This window comes from Xenopus tropicalis, chromosome 10, assembly GCF_000004195.4.
Source record: "Xenopus tropicalis strain Nigerian chromosome 10, UCB_Xtro_10.0, whole genome shotgun sequence".
NCBI classification, from domain to species: Eukaryota; Metazoa; Chordata; class Amphibia; order Anura; family Pipidae; genus Xenopus; species Xenopus tropicalis.
Window position 1 is genome coordinate 41,917,965 of NC_030686.2, and position 15,992 is coordinate 41,933,956.

Consider the following 15,992-nt stretch of genomic DNA (forward strand, 5'->3'; position numbering starts at 1 on the left):
TACAAGGCCCTCCAGAGACTACTACCCATACTACTAAGTTACAAGGCCCTCCAGAGACTACTACCCATACTACTAAGTTACCAGGCCCTCCAGAGACTACTACCGATACTACTAAGTTACAAGGCCCTCCAGAGACTACTACCCATACTACTAAGTTACAAGGCCCTCCAGAGACTACTACCCATACTACTAAGTTACCAGGCCCTCCAGAGACTACTACCCATACTACTAAGTTACAAGGCCCTCCAGAGACTACTACCCATACTACTAAGTTACAAGGCCCTCCAGAGACTACTACCCATACTACTAAGTTACAAGGCCCTCCAGAGACTACTACCCATACTACTAAGTTACCAGGCCCTCCAGAGACTACTACCGATACTACTAAGTTACCAGGGCCTCCAGAGACTACTACCCATACTACTAAGTTACAAGGCCCTCCAGAGACTACTAACCATACTACTAAGTTACCAGGGCCTCCAGAGACTACTACCCATACTACTAAGTTACCAGGCCCTCCAGAGACTACTACCCATACTACTAAGTTACAAGGCCCTCCAGAGACTACTACCCATACTACTAAGTTACCAGGCCCTCCAGAGACTACTACCCATACTACTAATTTACCTGGCCCTCTAGTGAGGGAGCCTAAATATTACTAGCCAACTCGTCACCTCAGTCCCTTGAGTGGTGGGCCCTGGCAACTAGTAAAATTGGTCACCAATGAAAAAAATGTTCTTTGCTCACACTGCCACACCCCTCATCAACCATGGCCACTAGCTATTCGTCCCAGCCCCACCCACTCCCTGCAAGCCTCACCCCTTTTTGCTGGCCACAAATCATGCTTTATCATCTTGGGGTGACCCCTATGCCACACTCCTTCCTGTTCTCCTCTGATGGCAAATAAACCCCTTTCATTTATTGGTGTTACTGCTCCTTTAAAAGAACTGCTAATCATGCCTAATTTTTTGCTTCCCCTTTATCTAAACCATATAAGTTCCGCGTCCTTTTGAAACCTTCTATAAAATAATTTTAAAAATACAAATGGCAGTATGTTAGTATTACCCATGTTCCAGGGCGCAACATAGTCCCCCCCCCCCCCTGCAATACGGTGCTTTGGTACATTCTGTAGTAAATCCCATAGCAACGGGAAGAAACGACACATCTGGAAGCGCTTTTAATGCTTTTATTAAAAAGAAAAGTCAAATAAGCAGTTGTGAAACCAAATGAATTCCCGGCCCGGAGGCCACGGCCACAAACATTTAAAAAAAAAAAAAGTCATAAAATCAGAAATCTGTCGTGTTTTATTTATTTCTTTTCCTCATAAATTAAATCCTTGTCGGCGATTGAGAATAAGGTGAGATTTTTTTACTTATGACTCAAAAATAAAATAAAAAAACAGCTCCGTCACCGCACGGAGAAAAAAAAAAAACCGCTTTTCTGGCAGAAAACGAAGAAATAATTACAAAACAAAAAAAAAAACCCCCAGAAAGTTTGGCAGTATTTTGTACACGTTCCTATGTAACTAAAAAATGTGCTACAATTAATAGAAAATGCTGCACTAGAGAGTAAGCTACTCGCTCGCTTCTATACACAAAAGGAAAAAAAAGAATCATTTTGGAAAGATGTTTTTTTTTTGTTTTTTTTTCGCACAGTCCTAAACCACATGATAAATCTACTTACAACTATTCAACAAATTATATTTGTCATAATTTTATTTTTTTCACATTTTATTTTTCTGTGATTTTTTTTTTTTGTATATTTGCACATTTTTATTTATTTGTTTTATCTCCCACTTATTTTTTTTTTTTTTTTTTTTTTTTGTTTTTTATTATCCCCATTTTTTTTATTTATTTTTTTTTAAATGAGGATGGGGGGGGGGGGTTTGTTTTCAAATATACAGTATTAACAGACCTCTTTACATATTATATGTGCCCGGATGCACGTCAGAAGGCTAAAGCCCCCCCCCTCGCTCAGTCACAATTCATCTTCGAGCTTCCGTGACCAATAGGGCGGCAAGAAGAGGCGTCGCTTTTGTTCTTATAAAAAGGTTATGGGTGGGTGTGGCTTCTTACGTCTTCAGAGATGCTTTCCCACGCAGAAGGGGTTTCTCTGAAGCTTCTCGGGAGCCAATGGCTGAAGCCTGGGGGTCTCGTGACCGTGCTTATCTTGGTCTGGGTATCCAGTGCTTTAGACTTTCTGAAATGTCCATACGTTCCGCCGTCCTTAGCAAATACATGTGTGGTTCTAGGTGAGGTAGAGAGACTTGTCCCTTGGGAGAGAACTGGATGGAGAGAAGAGTAGAAACCTTGAACATCTGGGCAACTCCATCATATGAACATCAGACTTAGGTCCTACAGACCTGAAGGTCCAACATTTGTATTTCACCACCCACCAAGTGTAGCTATTTTGACCTTTCCCTTTCAAAATGTGTCATTCTTATGGGACACGGGGTGATTTTGGGCACCTTGAGTTCACTTTGAGCATAATGTAGACCAGGGGTCCCCAATCTTTTTTACCCATAAGCAACATTTGAACGTAGAAATAGCTGGGGAGCAACACAGCCATGAAAAATGTAGGACTGTGATCGGTTAGACTGGCAGCCTGCAGGCACATGGTCTTTATGCCTCCAAACCTCCAAGCCAGGAATTAAAAAATAAGCACCTGGTTTGGGGGCACTGGGAGCAACATCCAAGGGGGTGGGAAGCAACATGTTGCCCCTGAGCCACTGGTTGGGGATCACTGCACTAGGGTAATGCCACAACAGCTGTTCTGGGTTTTTGGGTAGCCAAGAAATGGTGCTTTAAAGGAGATGGAAAGGTAAAAACTAAGTAAGCTTTATCAGAAAGGTCTATGTAAATACAGCTATAAGCACTCACAGAGTCCTCTATCAAAAGAAACACAGGATTCCTTTTTTTGTACAGTATCAGACTTTCTGCTCTCAGAAAAATCCTTCAGGGCACGGGCAGGAGTCTGCTCAGTTTGCTCCTCTCTCCCCTCTCCTGATCCCCCTCCCATCAGAGTTTGTTCCCCCTCCCTTTTCCTCTCCCCCTCCCATCAGAATCTTAGCTACCAGCAGCTAGAGCTGCAGCAGGAAGCTAATGAGACCAAGCTAAAATGGCAGCTGCTATCTTATACAAACAGAGGGAGATTCTAGGGCTGTTTACTCAGGTATGGTAAAGCTTCCTGCAGAATAAATATAGCGTTCTAGGTGGCACTAATGTGGCGAATCTATTGGCAGTAAAATGCCAAAATGCATTTCCTTCTCCTTTAAAGTGCCCCAACCAGTCATACAGGCAGATACATTAGATGTAGAAGGGGTTGGGTGACTTTTTAGCCAGTGGGGAAATACAGGGTTACTGAAACGAACTCTGAGTACATAGTTGATTTGACCCCCAAGGGTCAGGATTGAATTTTGTCCCTTCTAAGAGAGGTTTGAGAAGGAGGATTTACTCTGACAACCAATGAAGTGAACAGACCAACAGCACTGACTGAGCGCACTACATTATTATGCATTGCAGGGGGACGTGTTGTATTTTGTTTTCCCTAGGTAATGCTTATAATATATATAATATAATATAAGTGCTTATGTCATAAGTCAGAGTAATGTGTGTAAGATATAATGCCCCTCCCCCTGACTTGTAAGGGAAATTGGAAGCCAATGAGGAGTTTAAGGACTTTTATTAAACTATTTGAGGGTTTGTGGCTTTATAAGGTCATGTGGCCCATTGTTGACTTCAAACAGCCTTATCACTTACAGTAGAGGGTACATTATCCCTTATGCCTTTATATGGTCCCAGAACCCCTCAGTGCCTTCTAATATCCTTATCATTTACAGTAGGGGGTACATTATCCCTTATAATGAGTGATACTCACATATCGTATATAATATTCTTATACTATAGAGTAGCGGGTGCATTAGTTAATATAGTGACATATTGTTCTACAGAAGAAGATGGAGACCTACCTGCAGGGATTGATCCCGCACTCTCTGTTAGGAAATTCATTGTCCCACTCCGGGTTCCCAGGTGGGTTAGAGGATGTTGGGGATCGAGGGCCTACACTGCTCTGAAATTCAGATGGGAGATGGGAAAAGTCCTGTGGGTCAATGAGAAAACTGTTTGAGTTTGGAGAAAAACTAAAAAAAGTCAGGGAGGCTGAAATGAAGGAATGAATGCAGGAGGGCAGTGTGTTGGTGTGAGGCACAGGCGTATACACTATTTATACTGCATGGATAGAAAATGGACATTTGGCCAAAAAAGCCATTAGCTGCCCCACTGAAACAAGATGTTTTTATATATTCTTTGTATTCTTCTTTTTACAGTCAAACACAATTATCAGTAATTAGTGGGGTCTATAAAAAGTCATTTATTTGACCCTCTCATGTCTGAGTGAGTGTTTGCCTGATTGCTCCACCATGTACCTTACTCACATAGACTTATAGCCCTGTCTTTAAAGGGCCGTGACACACTGGGAGATTAGTCTCGCCACAACAAATCTCCATTGTCGCGGGCAACTAATCTCCCCGCAATGCCATCTCACCGGCTAGAATGTAAATCACTGGTGGGATGGCATACGCGGCGCCACTAAGTTGCCTTGAGAGGAAACATCGGCGACTTTGGCCATCCCACCAGCGATTTACATTCTAGCCGGTGGGATGGCATTGCGGGGAGATTAGTTGCCCGCAACAATGGAGATTTGTTGCACGCGACTAATCTCTCCGTGTGTCACGGCCCTAACAGTGTTTCTGTGGTGTCTGTAGTTGTATGAGAGAGAATCCCTTGGAGACAATGGATGGGGAAGGGCTTATGTTCCAAAGAAAGAGATAACAGGACAGGTTTAGAGGTCAGAAGAACCCAGCACTTACCTGTTGGCCTGTGGGAGAGGAGCTCATTGGCGACTGCAATGCCATGGAGGGTGACAAGATGGGAGGCTGTGGTACTTGCTGCATGTTGAGGGACTGGTTGAGAAGAGAGCTGGGAGGGTGGCGCAGATGCTGGTGAAGGGGTGGGCTGATTTGGAAAGGGGGTGGTGGGGAGGCACTGATGCTGGGCAACATGGATTTGGCATTGAGAGTCCGGGAGAGGCCCGAGTGGGGGTGCCCACGGTAGCTCTGAAGGTCTGTAGGCGACAAGAACGAGGCAAGACCAGGGTAGGGGGAGGAGGACTGCGGGGGGAGATTGTACATAGACTGCTTTGGGAGGATCATTTTGGAGGCTTGGTTGGCCTGGGAGTTCTTTGTGTCTCCTTGTTCGCTGTAGCTCTGGTGAAAGAAATGATACGTGTGAGTGGTCTCTACACTAAAGCATCAGTTCACAATATATATATATATATATACACACAATTATCATTGCACCGGTGCCAGTAAGATCCAATGGTCAGCTCCCTTTGGACTGGGGTAGTTGGTAGATATCTCAGGGTTTCTTGTTAGGGATGTGTGGGCTACTGGCCAGGATCCAGAAGGTTTTGGTTTATAATTTTGGCTTGGTAAATCTATTAGGGGCAAGGCTAAATCAATAGTTATATCAGGATCTGATTGGATGAAAACCTTCATTCATAAATATATTGAGATTGATAAGTGCCTTTTGTATTCTACTCTGGCCATTTTAATAAAGGAACAGCTGCATAGGAACATTACTGTACCCCTTAATGTGTGATAAAGTACTACATTAATTCCCTTTATTGCAGCCTTTCTTATTTTAAAGGGCACGCTACAGTAATAACCAATAGAAATTGGAATATGCAACATGTCTTGCCCCTCTTCTTCTTACCGGGCAGTAATGGAGGCTAACAGTCCCTTGTTGTGACTGAATGGTAGTTACACCGTGCCCTATAACCTGCTGCTATTTACAAGTTCCTACCCCATGGGAAGGGCATGGATATGCCGTTGGAATTAGTTACCTTGGAAACGAGGCTGGCTCTGTATGCCGCGAGGGCCTTCAGATATTCCTTCTTGGCTGCCTCGGTCTTCCTCTTGTAGGCCTAAAGTAGACATGGAGGTACAATGAGGTTGAGTCTCAGTATAGAGAGCCGGGTTGGATACGACAAATTGTACATAGGATCCATAGGTCATAAAGCTCGTTTAATACAATTCTGCCGAATACAAGCATTGGCACCACAAACAGACACGTAACAAAGATGGCTGCCCACCTGCTTTTGCTCTTCGCCGAGGCTATCCCACATGGACGCCACAATTTTGGAAACGTCGCCAAAAGTAGCATTTGGATTCTGTCCCTTAATAGCTGCCTGGGTGTCTCTAAAAAACAAGGCGTAGGCAGAAACGGGCTTCTGGGGCTCATTGGGGTCTTTCTTCTTCTTTTTCTTCTGGTTCTTGGGTTTCTTACCGAGATCGTTTGAAGGTCGTTTCTCTCCCGCACCCTGGAGGCAAGAAGAATCTTTTAAAGGGGAAGAAGAGACACAGCTTTCCCTATACAGGTATAGGACCCGTTATCCAGAATGCTCGGGACCAAGGGTATTCCGGATAAGGGGTCTTTCTGTAATCTGGATCTCCATAACTTAAGTCTGCTAAAATATCAATAAAATTAGTTGGGATCAAGTACAGGTACTGTTTTATTATTACAGAGAAAAGGGAATCATTTAACCATTAAATAAACCCAATAGGGCTGTTCTGCCCCCAATAAGGGGTAATTATATCTTAGTTGGGATCAAGTACAGGTACTGTTTTATTATTACAGAGAAAAGGGAATCATTTAACCATGAAATAAACCCAATAGGGCTGTTCTGCCCCAATAAGGGGTAATTATATCTTAGTTGGGATCAAGTACAGGTACTGTTTTATTATTACAGAGAAAAGGGAATCATTTAACCATGAAATAAACCCAATAGGGCTGTTCTGCCCCAATAAGGGGTAATTATATCTTAGTTGGGATCAAGTACAGGTACTGTTTTATTATTACAGAGAAAAGGGAATCATTTAACCATGAAATAAACCCAATAGGGCTGTTCTGCCCCAATAAGGGGTAATTATATCTTAGTTGGGATCAAGTACAGGTACTGTTTTATTATTACAGAGAAAAGGGAATCAGTTTTAAAATACTGAATTGTTTGATTAAAATGGAGTCTATGGGAGACGAGCTTTCCGTAATTCGGAGATTTCTGGATAACGGGTTTCCGGATAAGGGGTCCGATACCTGTATAGTGATCCAGTTAGAAATTGGGGACTTGAATACAATAAACCAAAAATGGAAATCATTAGCAGGAATAACCAATAATAGTAAATATATATTTCTTCCCAGTATTAGATTCTGAGAGTTCCTACCTTATAATGAGATTCGGTCTCCTCTTCCTGGGTGGAGCTAGAAGGAGAGGGAGTAGCCGATTTGCTGCCCGGAGGGGAAGGGGATCCATGGGTGACTGCACTCCTCATTCCCATCTGTGAGACCAGTTGTGATTGGCTGAGGGCGCTCATGTGACTGGGCAACATTCCAGAGCGGTTTATCAGAGAAACCTGATGATTGGGATCATACGATGATCCCTCTGAGTGGACCAGCTCCTGTATCTGTAAGAGAAAATGCCGGGCGTCAGATATGGGGCATAAAGGTCTCTGTGTCCATCACCCCCTTTTGCATTTATAATATGGCACATTCATATTCCTATGGTACTTTTTCCTTGTGTACTGGGGATGCATTTAAAGATATAAAGGTTTATCCTTGGCAATATAATCACTATAGTGTTGTGGTCCCAGCCATCAGACCAGTGAGGGTGAGATTTCTGAAGAACACCTATTGCTCTTCTAGATACACATGGAAGCCCAGCTTGAAGGCAAACCATGATGAGACTTGGGGTGACTTCTTGGCTGCCCTTAGGACTGTTACCCCAATGTTTTCCAACGTCTGTAACCTTGTTATGAACTAAGAAGGTCCCTGTAAAGAGGTTGGAGCTTCAAGGGAGTCATGAACTGAAACAGAGCTGCTATAGGGTAAAGGTGCCCATACACCTGAAGATCCGCTTGCTTGGCGATGTCGCCAAGTGAGCGGATCTTCTCCTGATATCCCTCACCTACGGGTGGGCTATATCGATTATATATTAGCCCTGGGGCCAAACGATCGTATTATAATGACGGGCATAGGAAAAGTCGGTCCGGGGACCGTATCAACAAGCCGATGAGGTCCCTGATCCAACTAGATTTTCTAACCTGCTCGATCGAGATCTGGCCGATTTCAGGCCAGATATAGGTCAGGCAGGCCCGTCAGTAGTGCCCATACACGGGCAGATAAGCTGCCGAATCAGTCTAAGGGACCGATATTGGCAGTTAGAATCGGCCCGTGTATGGGGACCTTAACATGTAGCTTATCCCAACATAGTCACTCTGTAGTTCTGCCCAACACATATATTCCCACTCCATCTTTGGCTAAAGCCTAGGCCAGCAGTCTTATTATTAGCTCTACCCCCACCAAAAGCCTCTTTTCCCTTAACCCCCACTCCCAAGTCTTCCACCAACTCTTTCCAGCCTAACTGTTACCCAGTAGAAGGAAAACACTACAGAAAACCATCAATATCTTTATGGCAAAACCCAGTGTAAGCTTCTTCTAAACAGAACCTCCTCTGTTATGGGTTCAAGAGAAATAAATATAAATTGTAAAATAAAACGCAAGCCCCCACTCGTCGGTTTTTGTTGGGCGCACAAGCAGAAATAACATTAGAAACGTCGATACTCCGCCAGTCAACCTGTTTGTTGCACCTTTCCCTTTATGCTTCATGTTTCCTAATATCTGCTTGGAAAATCATTCATAGTGTGGCACCGCTGCAAGGGGACAACTCATTTCATTTTGCCCCCTTTCTTCCATCGTAATTAGAATGTTCCGCCTTAATTTGAAATTAGTACGGCTGGGCGCCCCTGTCACTCTGTACAATAAATCATTTGTAGCGAGCAGCCTACCGCTAACTGCACATTCTACAAATAAGCACTGAATATTCTGTGCAGGCAGATGCATTTATTTGTATTTATATAAACATGGGAGCTGCCATATTGATTTTGGTTAAGGTCAGGAATGGGAGCCTATGACTCGTTGCTATGATTTCCATTCACAGAGTCCATTTACAGAACTGATTTTCATATAACAACTCGGATGGCTTTTTCTCTATAAAACCGAGGGCTTTAATTGCCAATTAATGACTCATTAGCAGCCTGACTGAACCACAGAACGAGGTGATGCGAGGGAGAGCACGTGGCACATAGCTGATTAGAGTCGCTAATAGCAACGGGTCCCGGAGTATTATTAATTATTGGGGCGTGTGTGTTGCCATGAGAGTTGGGTCCAACCGCACTAATGAAGCAAGAGAAGTAATTATTATGTAGCAGGGATAATGATCCTCTGGCTAGTCTGCTTGGCTTCAACCAATCACAGCCACAGGTATTTAATGTTAATATTAGGCCTATGAAACAGAGGGTGATGCTCTGCATTGGGGAAACCCCGCTGGCCGTAGCATATGGCACATTCTGGCAGTGCTTTGGTAGCCATTTGCCCATATGAACTGAGCATTTGCCAAACGTTCCAAGGGCACACAGAGAAGAGTGTTCAGGCATTTTGACCCCATTGCTTATTTCACCTGAGCGCACTGGGGGTCAGAATGTCCCATATGCCATTAGACTTAGTACTGGAAAGGGTTAGTTACACACAATTCCACAATATGAATAATGCTCATTACATACAGGTGCATCTGCCTGTTCAAACTGATGGCCAGTGAGTGGACCATTGGCCAGACGGGCTACAAACGCTGGTAGCCAAATTGTTTGATAGAGGCCCTGATCCAAGCAGTATATGGGGTTTGTGTTAGGGGTGATGGGGGTTCAGTCAATGGCAAAAATCTGGAGACTTCCAGTCCTTCTTTTGTTTCCTTTGCCCCGTGCATTATGGTTTCTCCCATTCTGCATTGTCTATCCCTCCTATTCTTCTGCTTCTTCAACCAGAGAGATTTTCCCAGGCCTGAGGCTGATGTTTCTTTAGGCTTGTCTGTGTGGAAGTTCCATGGGTTGGGCAGATTTTTGACCCATGCCCAATGCTAACCCACCCGCTTATACCCTGGACTCCTCCTGGCCCTTTGTGCCTCCATGACTGATAAATCTTTGCCCATCTCTGTTATCACTAAAGGGGCTGGGCCCTTGCTTATAAGTGAAAGTGGCCAGAATTGTAGACCATCAGCAGAGGGGGTTGGGGCATGGGGGGAAGGCTTGAGGGGCTGCCACTCACTTGGGATACGTTGGCTGGATATGAAAAACAGGCCCAGACTGGCAATCTGTGGGTTCAGGCAAATGCCAGAGGGGCTGCTGTAAGATGCCATAGACACTCACTATTTATTGGGCTGGGGGGGGGACTGTTTGGGCCTCTGGGTACTTGGAATGCCAGGACCCAGGCCCAGACTGGCAATCTGTGGGTTCAGGCAAATGCCAGAGGGGCTGCTGTAAGATGCCATAGACAGTCACTATTTATTTGGCTGGGGGGGCTGTTTGGGCCTCTGGGTACTTGGAATGCCAGGACCCAGGCCCAGACTGGCAATCTGTGGGTTCAGGCAAATGCCAGAAGGGCTGCTGTAAGGTGCCATAGACACTCACTATTTATTGGGCTGGGGGGGGGACTGTTTGGGCCTCTGGGTACTTGGAATGCCAGGACCCAGGCCCAGACTGGCAATCTGTGGGTTCAGGCAAATGCCAGAGGGGCTGCTGTAAGATGCCATAGACAGTCACTATTTATTTGGCTGGGGGGGCTGTTTGGGCCTCTGGGTACTTGGAATGCCAGGACCCAGGCCCAGACTGGCAATCTGTGGGTTCAGGCAAATGCCAGAGGGGCTGCTGTAAGATGCCATAGACAGTCACTATTTATTGGGCTGGGGGGGGCTGTTTGGGCCTCTGGGTACTTGGAATGCCAGGACCCAGGCCCAGACTGGCAATCTGTGGGTTCAGGCAAATGCCAGAGGGGCTGCTGTAAGGTGCCATAGACAGTCACTATTTATTGGGCTGGGGGGGTTGTTTGGGCCTCTGGGTACTTGGAATGCCAGGGCCTATTTTGTATCCCAGGCCAGAAGTGACAGTGAAACAGTCAGTACTTGATCTTTCCTTTATTTGCCCAACATGACTTGCCATCATGAGAATGGGGCCCCCGCCATAATCCACCCTCTGGCTGGGAGATTCCTTTGCGCGGAGCTGGATGTCTCTCTCGGAGCAGAGTAATCGCGCCTCACACACAGGTGCCCAGCTGCTATTGTTAAACCAGCAAGAATTTAATTGAAACAAACGACCATAATAATGGTACATTATCTCCGTAGGCTGGAAGCCATAACAGTTTTAATTATTGAGTTAAGAGTCAAACTAATTTATTCGTTAAAATAACAGAAGCAGCTTTGGTTGCTCTGATCGGCTTATTAGGAAAAGAAATATCAGGGGAAGTGCGGGCGCGACTGTGAGGCACAACGATGGCGGCTCTCTCAGCTGTAAGGGCTTGTGCCTTGGGGGGTGTTTGGGGCACAGGGGAGGGTTGGAATGATATATATATACCACCAAGGGTACACATATGACCAGAGGTAATATAGACCAATTAAAGGAGGTTATATAGAAGGTTTTAGGGAGGGGTATATGGAGCAATAGGAGGAGTTATAGGGAGGGGTATATGGAGTAATAGGAGGAGTTATAGGGAGGGGTATATGGAGCAATAGGAGGAGTTATAGGGAGGGGTATATGGAGCAATAGGAGGAGTTATAGGGAGGGGAATATGGAGCAATAGGAGGAGTTATAGGGAGGGGTATATGGAGCAATAGGAGGAGTTATAGGGAGGGTTATATGGAGCAATAGGAGGAGTTATAGGGAGGGGTATATGGAGCAATAGGAGGAGTTATAGGGAGGGTTATATGGAGCAATAGGAGGAGTTATAGGGAGGGGTATATGGAGCAATAGGAGGAGTTATAGGGAGGGGTATATGGAGCAATAGGAGGAGTTATAGGGAGTGCAAGTGACTGAAGGTTTTCTGTAAACCCTAGATAAGTAGGTACGTTGCTAAAAAGGAGATGGACTGACTGATAAATAGAGATATAGAGAGAATGATAAGAGCTAGATGGAGACAGAGTCAGACAGACAGACAGATGACAGACAGACAGATGCCCCAGACACAGACTCTCGCTCCCATACAGAAGCACCAGACAAAGGAAACCCAAGCAGCCGGCCGAGTGTCACAGACAGCTGACAGCGGAATCCCAGCGGCCAGGCCTTTGGTCAGTGTATTTATCGGCTGCGTTCCTCCCATTGTCAGTGATTAAAGTGAAGTAATTGCGCCGGGGAAGAGCAGGGTCGGATCTCAAAGGGCTCTATTAATTACAGTGACATCCCAACCTCAAACAGGGAAATCAGCAATGAATTTAACAGTAACGATTGCTGCCAAGTTTCCCCCGGACACACTGCAAACAGGAGGATTGTGGGATGCAGGGCTGTGTCTGCTTACACTGAAGGCAAAGAGATATACAGGTATCGGACCCCTTATCCAGAAACCCATTATCCAGAAAGTGCCGAATTACGTAAAGGCCATCTCCCATAGACTCCATTATAAACAAATAATTCTGATTTTTAAAAATGATTCCCTTTTTCTTTATTATAACAAAACAGTAACTTGTACTTGATCCCAACTAAGATATAATTACCCCTTATTGGGGGCAGAACAGCCCTATTGGGTTTATTTAATGGTTAAATGATTCCCTTTTCTCTGTAATAATAAAATAGTACCTGTACTTGATCCCAACTAAGATATAATTACCCCTTATTGGGGCAGAACAGCCCCATTGGGTTTATTTAATGGTTAAATGATTCCCTTTTCTCTGTAATAATAAAACAGTACCTGTACTTGATCCCAACTAAGATATAATTACCCCTTATTGGGGCAGAACAGCCCCATTGGGTTTATTTAATGGTTAAATGATTCCCTTTTCTCTGTAATAATAAAACAGTACCTGTACTTGATCCCAACTAAGATATAATTACCCCTTATTGGGGGCAGAACAGCCCTATTGGGTTTATTTAATGGTTAAATGATTCCCTTTTCTCTGTAATAATAAAACAGTACCTGTACTTGATCCCAACTAAGATATAATTACCCCTTATTGGGGGCAGAACAGTCCTATTGGGTTTATTTAATGGTTAAATGATTCCCTTTTCTCTGTAATAATAAAACAGTACCTGTACTTGATCCCAACTAAGATATAATTACCCCTTATTGGGGGCAGAACAGCCCTATTGGGTTTATTTAATGGTTAAATGATTCCCTTTTCTCTGTAATAATAAAACAGTACCTGTACTTGATCCCAACTAAGATATAATTACCCCTTATTGGGGGCAGAACAGCCCTATTGGGTTTATTTAATGGTTAAATGATTCCCTTTTCTCTGTAATAATAAAACAGTACCTGTACTTGATCCCAACTAAGATATCATTACCCCTTATTGGGGGCAGAACAGCCCTATTGGGTTTATTTAATGGTTAAATGATTCCTTTTTCTCTGTAATAATAAAACAGTACCTGTACTTGATCCCAACTAAGATATCATTAATACTTATTGAAGACAAAACAGTCTTATTGGGTCTATTTAACTGATTTTTAGTAGACTTAAGGTGTGGAAATTTAAATTATGGAAAGATCCCTTATCCGGAAAACCCCAGGTCTCGAGCATTCTGGATAACAGGTCCAATACCTGTATACATACACCTAAAGGCAAAGGGGTGATACAAACAGACAGAACATTTGTGTGTAGGGGGGACTTTCCTTCCTGCTCATCGCCGTTGCAGTAACTCAAGGTAATGAGAGACAATCAGTCAGATATTGTTTTGTGGTTATCGTGTCAAATCTTCGTTATGCAAGCAATAAGGCGCATCATAACGACACCCCACAGATCACCGCATCAAAGGAAATAGAAGCCGGTGCCATCACCGCAGGATCTAATCACAACATTGCAGCTCGGTCTGTCTGCTGGGGGGGGGTGAGGCTGCAGCTGATAAAGGTCCAAGCAGAGGGTGTGAGTTACTAACACTGCCATATAAATAAGCACTGGGAATGGACGAGGGTATAATATACTTCCAATAAATAGACTCCATACAGATATAGAACTGATACAAGAGGTAAAGAGGCCCATGCCCAATAGAGCTGCCTTTGTGCCAAGGGGCACGTGTCCTGGCAAGTTGGCCTATGCTGGCTGACATACCCCCAGCCGTTATCTGTTCCCTGCCTCCGCTTGGCAACTTCTGCTGGAGTTGGCAGCAGAGCTTTCTAACCAGTATTGGACTGGGAAGCCAGGTACCCACCAGAAACCCTTAGACTAAAATAGGCCCTGGCATTTATGGAACCAAACAGCCCCCCCAGCCCAATAAATAGTGACCGTCTATGTGTGTGGTCTATCTATCTCTGTATCTATCTATCTATCATCTATCTCTGTATCTATCTATCTCTGTATCTATCTATCTATCTATCTATCTATCTATCTATTCATCTCTCTAACTATCTAATCATCTATCTTTCTATCTAATCATCTATCTATCTATCTATCTCTCTATCTATCTATCTATCTATCTATCTATCTATCTATCTATCTATCTATCTATCTATCTATCTATCTATCTATCTCTCTATCTATCTATCTATCTATCTATCTCTCTATCTATCTATCTATCTATCTATCTATCTATCTATCTATCTCTGTATCTATCTATCTATCTATCTATTCATCTCTCTAACTATCTAATCATCTATCTTTCTATCTAATCATCTATCTATCTATCTATCTATCTTTCTAATCATCTATCTTTCTATCTATCTAATCATCTATCTCTCTATCTAATCTTCTATTTCTCTATCAAATCATCTATCTATTATCTATCTATCAAATCATCTATGTAATATAAAAATGCAGAGTAAAGGAATGTACTACGTGCACAATAAGCTATGCACTATTTCTCCCTATTAACCTGATAAAATTCCATTTTCATCCAGTTTTATTAGTTGACTGTCAAGCAATATATGAAATAGAAGCAGAAGAATTAATTTGTGTTGGTAGCTGGTACCATTTCTTCTGAGATTCATAATAGGACTCTGGGAAAGAAATAAGTCCCCCCCCCCCCCCCATACTATATGTGTGTAATGCTGTGCTGCTAAACCTGCTCTTCATGAATTTTTGATACATTTTTCCATGGATATTTCATGTTCTCCTGGCATCATAGCTCGCGTTGGGGCCACATATCTGGCTCAGTCTCTCGGCTAATTAAAAGCCCCCTCAGCTTTACGCTAGTTATTAGCAATAGAATGGGATGAACCACGAGGGTTCCCTATTATTTATAGAAAGTAACAGAAAAGAGATTTCAGTGCAGAGTGAGAATTTTGTTCAGTCCGTATTGATGGAAATGAAATAATCGCTGACACTGAAATGGAAATGTAATTAAAATAGTTTTTAATGATATTGAAATCCCATTTCTTTATTCAATCTCAATAACTTTTTCCTATTTGTTCAGCTTATTGATGAGTCCTTTGCTCTTTGCCAAAAATAAGCTTCTACTTAGCAACAGGCAGACTTCTATACAGTGGCTCTGCAGAATCACTGACGGGATCATCAGGTACTAATTGCTGGGGGGTATCCTTGTGCCTTGGGTATTGGTAGGTTCCAGTTTGTCAGTAGTTATAGTTTCCTCCCTACTCTACCCCATGCTATGCCCCATGCATGCCCCCCCCCCCCAAAGGCTGGTATATAGACAGAGAGCATGCAAGTGGTCTCACACAAGATGCCGGTCTTTCTAATGGAGAGAGACAGAATTTAAGAGGAGCCTTTAGTCTCTCCGCTACCCATTTTCTGTCTGCACCAGGCCTGGACTGGGCTTCAAAATAGGCCCAAACAGACCCCCCCCCCCCAGCCCAATAAATTGTGGGTGTCTATGGCACCTTACAGCAGGCCCTTTGGCATTTGCCTGAACCCACAGATTGCCAGTCTGGGCCTGGGTCCTGGTATTCCAAG

At 43.8% G+C, this 15,992-nt stretch overlaps 1 protein-coding gene across 5 annotated transcripts in view; it reads right to left on the bottom strand.

The window, feature by feature from the left end:
- Positions 1–1,169: 1,169 nt before the first annotated feature.
- Positions 1,170–15,992, bottom strand: part of tox2 (TOX high mobility group box family member 2) — a 70,987-nt gene continuing 56,164 nt past the window's right edge. For 3 of the 5 annotated variants that reach the window (XM_004918519.4, XM_004918521.4, XM_031894563.1), the window contains exons 4-9: positions 7,280–7,519; positions 6,151–6,378; positions 5,902–5,982; positions 4,868–5,263; positions 3,968–4,098; positions 1,170–2,284 (exon numbers count right to left, since the gene is read on the bottom strand). In XM_004918519.4, coding sequence (XP_004918576.1) covers positions 2,248–2,284; positions 3,968–4,098; positions 4,868–5,263; positions 5,902–5,982; positions 6,151–6,378; positions 7,280–7,519 — 1,113 coding nt within the window. In that variant the 3' untranslated portion in view covers positions 1,170–2,247. The remainder of the gene's footprint in view (positions 2,285–3,967; positions 4,099–4,867; positions 5,264–5,901; positions 5,983–6,150; positions 6,379–7,279; positions 7,520–15,992) is intronic. The other 2 variants (XM_004918520.4, XM_002932882.5) reach the window with 2 other exon arrangements.